Source organism: Hordeum vulgare, chromosome 2H, assembly GCF_904849725.1.
Source record: "Hordeum vulgare subsp. vulgare chromosome 2H, MorexV3_pseudomolecules_assembly, whole genome shotgun sequence".
NCBI lineage: Eukaryota > Viridiplantae > Streptophyta > Magnoliopsida > Poales > Poaceae > Hordeum > Hordeum vulgare.
The window spans coordinates 606,540,743-606,552,299 of NC_058519.1; the positions used below are offsets into that span (position 1 = coordinate 606,540,743).

The 11,557-nt window shown below is 40.0% G+C and overlaps 1 protein-coding gene across 1 annotated transcript; it reads left to right on the plus strand.

The window, feature by feature from the left end:
* Window positions 1-2,773: 2,773 nt before the first annotated feature.
* Window positions 2,774-11,281, plus strand: LOC123427704 (villin-4-like). Its single transcript, XM_045111812.1, has 23 exons — window positions 2,774-2,954; window positions 3,243-3,351; window positions 4,121-4,220; window positions 4,360-4,428; window positions 4,542-4,784; window positions 4,863-5,040; window positions 5,117-5,249; window positions 5,395-5,557; window positions 6,101-6,251; window positions 6,342-6,442; window positions 6,730-6,885; window positions 7,110-7,178; window positions 7,248-7,316; window positions 7,408-7,545; window positions 7,627-7,755; window positions 8,363-8,510; window positions 8,623-8,636; window positions 8,718-8,858; window positions 8,946-9,071; window positions 9,256-9,321; window positions 10,158-10,461; window positions 10,573-10,724; window positions 10,811-11,281. Exons 2-23 carry the CDS (start codon window positions 3,296-3,298, stop codon window positions 10,922-10,924), a joined length of 2,820 nt encoding a protein of 939 aa, XP_044967747.1. The 5' UTR covers window positions 2,774-2,954; window positions 3,243-3,295; the 3' UTR covers window positions 10,925-11,281.
* Window positions 11,282-11,557: the final 276 nt, after the last annotated feature.

The following is an 11,557-nucleotide window of genomic DNA, read 5'->3' on the forward strand; positions in this document are numbered from 1 at the left end:
TATTTTTTTCTATAAAGTTGGTCAACCTACAAAGGTGGATTTCGGATAAATTTATATGCAGAGTAAAAGGAAACGGAGGGAGTAGATGCATGGTGAGAAATGTCTTCGCTTTCCTTTGATGATTATTGTTGCAAACCATGTCGACCCATCAGCTTCACACTCAGTTCTCACTTCCCATTGATTTATGTTGAGGTTAACAATCCTTAGTTAGGCCTTGAAAACGGTGTTGAAATGTTGCAACTGGAATTTAGCCCCTGACCATGATGTTCAAATGTTGCAGCTGGGCTTGGTTGGAATGATCAATTGGGAACAATCGAGGTGATGGCATCCGTGGAAGACCATGTTACGACATAGTTTAAAACAAAATTAAAATCAACTCTTTAAAGTTTTTAGTGTGACATAGTGGAGGAACACGAGGCTAGCTAACTTGAAGGAGATAGATGTCATGTTTGAAAATATTCACGTTGGTGGGGCAGCAACCTCCATTTTTGAAGAGACATCAAATACTCCCTTTGTAACTTTCTATAAGTCATGTTTAGAGTTTAGGAAAGTATCATAAAACGTCTTATATTAAGTTATAAAGGGAGTACCTCCGAGGATGATGGCACTAATGAGGTATGTGAAAGTCGGGACTTGTAGTTTCATGTGAAATCGTTGAAGATACAAATGGGAAAACATTGGGTAAGCGCAAGGCTAAATCCAGTATAGAAGATTGAAGAGGAGTAGCACTCATTTCCATTTGTGTACCAGCAAACCTCGGATAACAAAAACTAAAGAATGAGTGGTGAAGGACTAATCAACCATGTTCCCAACATGTCCGATCCTCTGCCATGGCCAAAGTATTTAATTGTTGGTGGAGTCTCGAACTACAAAAAAGAGCTTCATCGTCGAAAGTACTTTTCTACACCCGAGCTCAAATGTTTATGGTATGAGCAGTAAAATTAATAAAATATACAAAATTTAAAAGAAATTTTTTGACATATTCTAAGAAATATGTCATTGGTTGGGTCAGGCTGGACATCTGGGCCAAGGGTCGGACATCCGGCATTTGTGAAGTGTGCACACAAACAAAGAGAAAACAGTGTCAATATACACGGTCCGGACATCTGGCCAAGGCCCCGAACATCTGGCTAGAGTTAGGGCCCCGGCCAAGTACCGGGAATCTGGGGGGCACAACCAGCACTTGAGCAACCATATCATCATGGTCACCTCATCCCTTTTTTAATAGTATTGGTTTTTCTATGGACTCAAATATGATTTCTCACAAAATATAAAATGCAGAGTCTTCAATCTTGAAGCTTGGTCAATCATATTCCTTTCCTTCCTTGGGGCTTCTCCTCGCAATCCTTAGTCAATCCTTTTGTGGACTATATCTAAAATATATTAGGTAAAAGTATTAGTCCAGGAGACAATGTATGTTGTCATAAATTATCAAAACCACCAAGAAAGCATGCGCGCTTTTAAAGGGGCCCCGCGTCGACGAGGACTACATGGCGGAGCTCCAATGCCGCTACCTGGAGTACATCGAGGAGGAGCTATCATCGGCTGTACGAGCAGTACACGACCGATGCAACGCATGTCATCGATCTCTCAAGCGACGTTGAGGACCACGACGATGGCAACGGTGTGTGGCAGGATCCTATGATTGAAGGACTGACAAATCGGATTGGGGAGGCTAGAGAATGAGACGAATAGCGAGTGGCTTAGTAAGTCTAGTCAAAAATTTGGTTCAGTTGTCTAAATATCTACGTAAAATATTTCAAATATGCATCAAATTTTGTCTTACTCCGTCCGATACATATTATTTGTCTTAGATTTATCTAAATACAAATATATCTAGACACGTTTTACTGTTAGATACATTTATGTCTAGACAATTCTAAGACAAATAATATGGGGCATGTTTTAGTGTTAGATACACTTGTACGTAGACAAATTTAAGAAAATAAATAAATAAATCGAAGAGAGTAGTAAGTTTTTATATTACTCTCTCCATTTCATAATATAGTGTGTATAAATTTTTTTTAAAATTTAATCTTTGTAAACTTTGACCAAGTTCATAGATAAATCTATTTGTATGTAAAATATGAAATCACATCTAATGATATATGTATAGCATTATAATCCCCCTCCGTCTGAAAATACTTGTCGCACAAATGGATACAAATGGATGTATCAAAAACTAAAATACACCTAGATAGATCAATTTCTATGACAAATATTTTTGGATGGAGGGAGTATAGGTCTTTTTAGATGTTTCACTACGAGACTACATACGAATGTATATATACATATTTTAAAGTATAAATTCACTTATTTTGCTCTATATGTAGTCTTCTAATAAAATCTCTAAAAAGGGAAGAGAGGGAGTAGATGTAAATGTATTTCTTCACAAACTTGATTAAAGTTTGTAAGGTGTGACTTAAAAAAAATATATTTATGCTTTATTTACGATATCAACTCAGTATCATCAACCTCGCCATGAAATGTATATTTATGCTTTATTGATTTGGTATTTAAATGCTGACATTTTTTTAATATAAACTTGATTGGAACATTAAAACGTGAACTTTTGAAAATCATCAGCACACACCATATTATACTGTATAGTATTTTAAAACGAGGGAGCGTTTTCGGGAAAGGACAAGCGGAGTGATTTGTGAATTGTGATACAGATGGCCGCCAGCTCAAATCTGATGGTCGTGGACTGCAACCGACGAGACGAGGAGGAAGCGAGCAAAAAAAAAGGTGTTCGGCTGGAGGCCAACGAACGGACTGGAAAAAAAGCTGAGCTCCCACAGTTTACCTCGTCCCCCTCCGCACCCGATCTCGGCGGATGGCCATTTACTTCTCCTTCTCCCCACGGATGCTGCTCCCCTCTCCCCCCGCCCCGCCCCGCCCCGCCCGCAAAATTCCCCAATCCCGTCGACAAGCCCCAGCACGGGCGGCTTCAGGTGAGCGACCCTCTGAATCCATCCGTATCCTATTATTCTCCGTTTCTTCCCTCCCTCCCTCTCCGAATCAATGCGCGCCCTCTGCGGATTTCGCCCCGGCTACACGCACGGGTTCTTTCCGCCGATCGTTGTGGCGAACTGGGGGATTACGCCTTCTTATGCCGGGGGTGCCGGGATTGGGTGGATTGCTGAATTCGGGGGGGACGCTTGTATCGCCGTGGATTCTCGTGGCGAGTGATCGGCTGCGTTAGCAGTACGGATGATAAATTTCCTGTTACCTGTTTGCAGCGTAGCGCCAGCGCCACTTTGATCCGAGGGTTCTTCGGCAACGTCCGTCCATCATGTCCGTTTCTATGAAGGATTTGGATCCGGCTTTCCGCGGGGCTGGACAGAAGGAGTATCCTTTTTATCATCATGGCTTCAATCGTCGCCATTTCTGCGAACTTTCGTGGCTTGGATATTTAAAGTTTAAAGTTGTATGTACGAGAGACCAGGACTGTTCTCCCGGTCGGGGAACAAGACAAAATGGTTTAGGTATTTTGTTATCATGGGATAAAACTGTTGGTAACAGTGAAGTTGTTAAGCACCTCTTATGAATTTATGACCATTCTTCAGTAACCTGAACCTGCTTTAAGTGCTGGATTAATTAATATCATAACGGGTCACTTCTTAGGCATTTCTATTTCGAATATGAAATATGTGCACAGCAAGTAATGCTTATTTAAATATCTTAAGGGTTTGCCATAAGTCATAGTTCTTTCATTGTTAAAATGATACAAGCCTACAACATGCTAGCACCATAATTCAGTTATTACCATTTATCAACATGAATTACAAGGCCTATCATGTACCAGCGCTCATTGTTTAGTAGGGAAAATGATTTTTGCATAGTGGTCATGTCGTTGTGTTCTTATCAATATGAACATGCACAAGCTTTTCTGTATTATACAGAAGAAGCAAAAAATGGCGATACACTGCATTGGACGCTGAGTAAAAAAACATTATGGATGATGAATCTTGCAAACATCAAGCAAACTGTAGTAAATAAATGTGATAAAGAATGCTGATTTTTTCCTTTCAAATTTCCTTTGTTTCATTTATCCCCTTATAAGTAGTGTTCATAGGAGTGTCATATACATACATAGTACTCCTTAATCACGATTCAGCGGTTTGGAGGTATGGCGTATTGAAAATTTCAAGCCAGTTCCTGCACCGGCATCTTCATATGGAAAATTTTACATGGGTGATTCATATATCATACTAAAGGTACGGACGTATCTATGCCTTGTTATGCATACATTTTTTCGGTGTATAGTTGCAAAAGTTCACAATACACTTATTTCATCTGATGTTCAGTTTGTATATGCCTCGAACTCAGCTCTCATGTTCTTTTCTCTCCCTACAGACATCAGCCTTGAAGAAGGGTTCCTTCCGCCATGACATCCATTATTGGCTTGGTAAAGATACTAGTCAGGTATATTCTCAAATTATTTGGCAATGCACCACACGAGTTAGCTATTCTGAGCGGCTACCCAGGCCTTGTGTCACGTAACAGTTCACCAACTTGCTTAATATTTGTCCATGAAGGATGAAGCTGGAACTGCTGCGATTTTAACTGTGGAGCTTGATGCTGCCCTTGGAGGGCGTGCTGTTCAGTACCGGGAATTGCAAGGCAATGAAACTGAAAAGTTACTCTCATATTTTAGACCATGCATCATGCCACAACCAGGAGGGGTAGCTTCTGGGTTCAATCACGTAGAAGTCAATGAGCAGGACCACGTTACCCGGTTATATGTGTGCAGAGGAAAGCATGCTGTTCATGTTAAGGAGGTAAGCTATCTAAATCACTGTCCTTTTATGCTTATGGTTAGTTCATTTCTTGATTGTGCTTGCTACTTCATGAACCAGGTTCCTTTTGCTCGTTCTTCCCTCAACCACGACGACATATTTATTTTGGATACCAAGTCCAAAATTTTCCAATTCAATGGCTCCAACTCATGTATTCAAGAGAGAGCAAAAGCTCTTGAAGTTGTGCAGTATATCAAAGATACTTTCCATGAGGGGAAGTGTGAAGTCGCAGCTGTTGGTAAGTAACTCTGATAATATGCCTTGAGTATTTCAAATCACGTTTACAAGATCTGACAAGTGGGAGTCCACTGTAGAGGATGGAAAGTTGATGGCTGACGCCGAGGCTGGTGAATTTTGGGCTTTGTTTGGTGGCTTTGCTCCTCTTCCGAGGAAGATACCTTCAGAGCAGACTGGGGAAGACATGGAAGCTGTGGCGAAATTGCTATGGTAATTGATTACCATTAAATACCCATAGCACATGAGCATCAGTAGTCAATAAGAGTAATTTGCTATCGACATCTCATCCATGAGTATGAGATATATTAACTCTTGAAAATGTCGAACTGAATAGCCGATTTTTATGACTTCTCAGTTTTAATCAAGGACAGCCGGAGCCTATTAGTTTTGAATCCTTGACGCATGATTTGCTTGAGACAAACAAATGCTACTTGTTAGATTGTGGTGGTGAAATGTATGTTTGGATGGGCAGAAGTACTTCTTTGAAACAGAGGAAAGGTGCAAGTGAAGCTGCCGAGGTAACTCGTATGCCTAGATTGATTCTACTTATTAAATACATCTATGCAAAAATATTATACAAGCCTGAAGGCTCTGATGATTAGAATGTATTTTTTTTCACTAACTGGGAACATGACAGTGACCTGGTGATAGGGGGAGGCTGCTTAACCTCCTCACCCACCTGGGTTGAGTTCTAGGAACTTTTTGGGTGCATGTCTACTTGAGAGCTCTTCACATTTTTTTGAATGTTACTCTCACTTGCTAGCTGATACTGTAATACGTCGAGTTGATTCCCATCAGTCAAATATAGTTTTGCAGAGAAGTTTGATCATATTCTGGAGCTACTTGGATGCATTAATACATGCTCTTTCTTAATGTTTACTTATTTCCGTCTCTGAATGAAAAACAATACATTTTATATTCAACTGATTTTAGAAAAGGTACTACTTCGGTGAAATATTATATAGTATTCGCTGGAAATATTTTTGAAATCCTAAATCAAAGCATGCTCATGTTTTATATTTTGTGTTGCTCCGTGCTTAGTATGCTTTACTTTTGTACAGAAATTGCTCACTGATGATAGCCGAACAAAATCACATGTTATGAAAATGATAGAGGGATACGAAACAGTAGTATTCAAGTCAAAATTTAATGAGTGGCCACCAACTCCTGATTTGAAATTGTCATCTGAGGATGGAAGAGGCAAAGTTGCAGGTTATTCTCTACAAATTATCAGTTTTGATAAGTGGATTGCTAGAAGGTTCACTTGATCACTCATATTTATCTTTTATTTTCTTCATACAGCTCTCCTCAAAAATCAAGGATTAGATGTCAAGGGCTTGATGAAAAGTGCAGATGTAAAGGAAGAACCCGAGCCTTATATTGACTGCACTGGTAATTTACAGGTATTCTTTTCGATGACTTCTTATGGATTTGTATTGTGCGAGTAATGGTTACTGGTAATCTGTCTTGTGCCTACACATTTTAAGGTGCTAGTCTGCTAGGTATCTTTGAATAGTCCACATGCAAATTAGTCATCTTGTAACTCCCTAAAACTCAGCCATGCCATTGATCTGCACTCATTTATCATTAATGCTCCCCTCCAACAAAAAATTCTTTGCATAACAGCATCCATCCATTTTATCTTGGTCCGTGTTTGATGGTGGTTTTGTATTCTACATCTTGGCATCAGGTCTGGCGTGTAAATGGAAATGCGAAGACTCTTCTGGCATCAGCTGAACAATCAAAATTTTACACTGGAGATTGCTACATTTTTCAATACACATATACTGGAGAGGACAAAGAGGAATGTCTTATTGGAACATGGTTTGGAAACAAGAGTGTTGAGGTACTATCTATATGCAAAACCAAATCCAGATATGAGTTTGGAATTAATATGCATATTTATATCTGTTCTGAATTTGTTAGCTAAAGTAACTGAAGATTAGCAATCATAAAATGCTAGTCGTTTCCTGTTTTCCATTGACAAGAACAGATTTTTGGACAAGTACTTGTGTATCTGCCTATGTTAAATGTGAATTTCTGCATTCGGATGATCTTAGTTGCTTTCAGGAGGAAAGGGCGTCAGCAATTTCACTGGCTAGCAAGATGGTTCAGGCTGCAAAATTCCAGGCTACCATGGTAACCCATTTTTTTTTTTCATATGTGAATCTAGTTTCCACTCTCTAATTTGTTCTTATTTGTGTGCAGGCTCGCCTCTATGAAGGAAAAGAACCAATTCAGTTCTTTGTCATATTTCAGAGTCTCCAAGTGTTTAAGGTTTGCTTCTGACAGTCTGAACTCTGAAGTTGTTAGATAGATAATTCGAGTTGCACGTAACATCTATTTTCTCTCTGAATTTTCAATGCAGGGTGGTCTTAGCTCTGGATACAAGAAGTTTATTGCTGAAAATGGTCTGGATGATGATAGTTACTCTGAAGCTGGACTCGCGCTATTCCGGATTCAAGGCTCAGGATCAGAAAACATGCAAGCAATTCAAGTTGATGCAGTAAGTTCATAATCATAAATTGTTTGTAATTAAGATTGTATCTTCATATCATCTGCTTCATCTCTACCATCTTTTCACTAGGTGGCTTCATCATTAAATTCGTCATATTGTTACATTCTACATGATGGAAACAGTGTGTTCACATGGATTGGGAACCTTACGACCTCACTGGATCATGAGTTGGTTGAGAGGCAGCTAGATGCAGTTAAGGTATGCCCTAGGCGATTTCTTTTGTATTTATCTAACCTTCCTCATGCTTGGTATATTGGTTTATATGTCTGCAGTAGTTGTAGTTTGAGTATTTGAGCCCATTAGCCTTGAAGGAACAATAGAAGCATAAGATCTCTCATTCACATTATATAGTACTCCCTCCGTTCCTAAATATAAGTCCTTTTAGAAGTTTCACTTGGAGACTACATACGGATGTATATAGACGTACTTTAGAGTGTAGATTCACTCATTTTGTTCCGAATGTAGTCCCCTAATGAAATCTCTAAAAAGACTTATATTTAGGAACGGTGGGAGTATATATTCTCGAATTGCCATGGAAAAGGAAACTACAAGTGCTCATGAGAGTAATTGGCTTCTATTAATGTTTATTATCATGATGTATATAATTCTAATAACCATCTGTGGTTATCTGATGTTTTTAGTTGTGTTGTTTGGTTATCACCATTGTCATCACCCTCCTTGCTATCTTGGTTGATTTAAAATTTTGAATCATGTTGTTTGATTATGCTCTGAAACAGCTTTGACTTTGGTCTAAGCTATCCATTGGCTTACCTTCTAATTTGTGCTTCCCTTTTTGGTTATACAGTCAGATCTGCCATCCAGGTCACTAAAGGAGGGCAGAGAAACTGATAAATTTTGGGAATTACTGGGTGGTAAATTGAAGTATTCGAACAAAAAAATAGAAAGAGAGCAGGAAAGTGACCCTCATCTTTTCTCATGTATCTTATCCAAAGGTAGTCATAAACAATTCACTCTATGATGTCTTGCTCAGTGGAGTTTACATTCCAACATGTACTGACACATCTGTTTTTGCTGTGCCAACAATATTGCTATTGGGGGTTCAAGATGGCAACTTGAAGGTAAGCAAAATAGTGTTGTGAAGGTTTTATACCTGAGAATGCTGTCCATTTGCATGTCTAACGCCAATTCTACTTGAACAGGTCAAAGAAATACACCACTTTACTCAGGATGATCTGATGGCAGAGGATGCTTATGTTCTAGATTGTCACTCATACATATTTGTTTGGGTCGGGCAGGAGGTTGATGCTAAAGTGAAAACACAAGCCATGGATATTGGAGAGGTAATAACGAAATCCTGCGTACTATAATTAGAAATTACATTTCCTATTTGCTCTCTGACTTTCCTTTTCTCACTGCAACTATGACAGAAATTTCTTGTGCGCGATTTCCTGATGGAAAATCTCTCCCGAGAAACAACGATTTTCACTGTTTCGGAAGGAAGTGAGCCTCAATTTTTTACGAGGTTCTTCACCTGGGACTCTGCAAAATCTTTGGTATGTTTTTCTTTTTTGCACTTTTGGTGAGGGATTGGTTGTTAGTTGGTATATAAATTGTATGAGCTTGCTGTGAAATTGTATGCGTTTTTGGTGAGTGTATGATTGCATGGGCACCTATTATCCCTTAATCCTTATTTAGTTCTGGAATAAATGCATCACATTAACTCTTGTTTCGTTACAGATGCATGGCAGTTCATACCAGAGGAGGCTTGCCATTTTAAAGGGTGGAGCAGCTAAATTGCTTGATGTAAGTATTAATCTAATCATCTTCCAGTTCTCGGCGGAAATCTTAGGTTCCATTGCTTGTAAAAGATACTTATATTCTGTCATCTCTCTGCTTTCTTAGTGGCTGGTTGAGTCTCTTCATGTTTTATGATACTCGTGCATTTGCGGTTACTGGTGCTGAAGTGTGCATATATGCATGTGAGATGTGACCACTGACTAATGATCAATCCCATTGTTCAGCATTTGTAGAGCCATTTTGTCATCTACATGAATGCGCCTAAACACAGTACTGCGCATTGTAGTTTGAAATAAGGAGAGAACTGAGCATCGCTTAGTTGGGATACCTGTCCTCGCTCAGCCCACCCAGCGTCGATGCCTGGCCTCCCTGCGGTTCTTGGTTGTTTGTTCTGAATAAGAATGCCACAGGTGGTTAGTGCCTGGTGACGAGTTTATTATTTTATTTTGAAATAAGGAGTACAAACTGGGTAACAATAGTCCTTCAGTGGAATAACTTTTATTTTTATACTGTTCATTACATAATTGGAATTGACCAGTACAGTTAAACTTTTGGTCATGTATGGTGGCACTAGTATCTTTTCAACTACTCCCTCCGTTCCTAAATATAAGTCTTTTTAGAGGTTTCACTAGGAGACTACATACATATGTATATAGACATATTTTAAAGTATAGATTCACTTATTTTGTTCCGTATGTAGTCTCTTAGTGAAATCTCTTAAAAGACTTATATTTAGAGACGGAGGGAGTACATTCTTAAGTAGCGTGCGACTTGGTATTATTTTGTTTTACTGATAACTTGCTTTAACGACCCTCTGAAAAACATCTCTACTCTGTCATCAGAAACCAAAACGTCGAACACCAGCAGTTTCAGGAAGAAGTGCAGCGCAAGATAAAGCTCAGCGCTCAAGAAGCATGTCCACCAGCCCGGAGTGCCACCGTATTCGAGGCAGATCTCCGGCCTTTGCAGCATTAACTTCTGCCTTTGAGAAACCTAGTATCAGGAATCTTTCCACCCCTCCACCTGCTGTTAAAAAGCTTTTCCCTAAATCAACCGGACCTGATACGTCGAAAGAGGCAGCTATCAGTGAGCTCACCAGTTGTTTGGAGGGTCCCTTGAAAAGAACAATACCGAAGTCAGTAAAAGGTACTGTGCAATACAACTGCTTAGACTTTACGATGCCAACTGTGATAAGGACATGGTGGCAAACGTTCTGTTTCCTTACGTATCTCCTTTCTGGATCTTTGCAAAATTAAGCGGGCCATGAGGCAGGGAAGGCAATACAGGAGGAAGATGGCGCAGGCGACGATGAGGCAGAGAGTGACGAGGGGCGTACAGTCTTCCCGTATGAACGCCTGGTAACCACATCCGAGGATCCTGCGCCCGACATCGACATCACCAAACGAGAGGTGACTGATGAACTGTTCCTCTTCCACCCCCACCCCTTCGCACTTCTACCTGGCTAACATGTGCTGCTGCTGTAAACCGAATGCAGATCTACTTGTCGGCAGCCGAGTTCAGCGAGAAGTTGGGCATGAAAAGGACAGCGTTCTACAGGCTCCCCAACTGGAAGCAGAACAAGCTGAAATCTGCGGTGCAGCTCTTTTAGCCCTGTCGAATGGCGCCAATTTTGCGGGGTTCTTCTCTTCACCTAGCTCGTGTCAATTGTTTTCCTAGCCTCTGCTTCTTCTTCTTCCAGTAAATATAGGTCTTCGAGGGGTATTTTTCTCTACTGAATCAGACGGAGCTCAGGCAGGTTCTTTCTGTTGTGGGGCTCAGCGTTTTTGTATTCTTTTAATTTTTTATAAGGTTGGTCGTTTGTGTGCCTGCCGGGCAGCAGAGATATACATGATTGAAATGAGTTGTAGCCTGGTGCCTAAACATATATGTACAGCAGACTGTCGAACCCGATCAGTCGCCAAATTCGTTTTGTTTATTGCATCAATAAAGCTTTATTGCGTCGGTAGCTGCCGTTAATCCATCAAGCGAGAACGTATCTACTACTCCCTCTGTCCCATAATAGTGTAAAAAATGCTCTTATATTAATGAGACGGATGTAGTAGTACTCTCGTTGCATCTATGGGTTACCACTGCTGCATCTGTGGCTTTTGGGACATAGTTATGTATTCGTCAAAGCCAATATGTGCTCCGGTTTCTGCAACAGTTTCATTGCTGTTTGGTTGTTTCAAGTTGCTCATATACAACATTTCAGCTGTTTGGTTGTTTCAAGTTGCACCTGTAC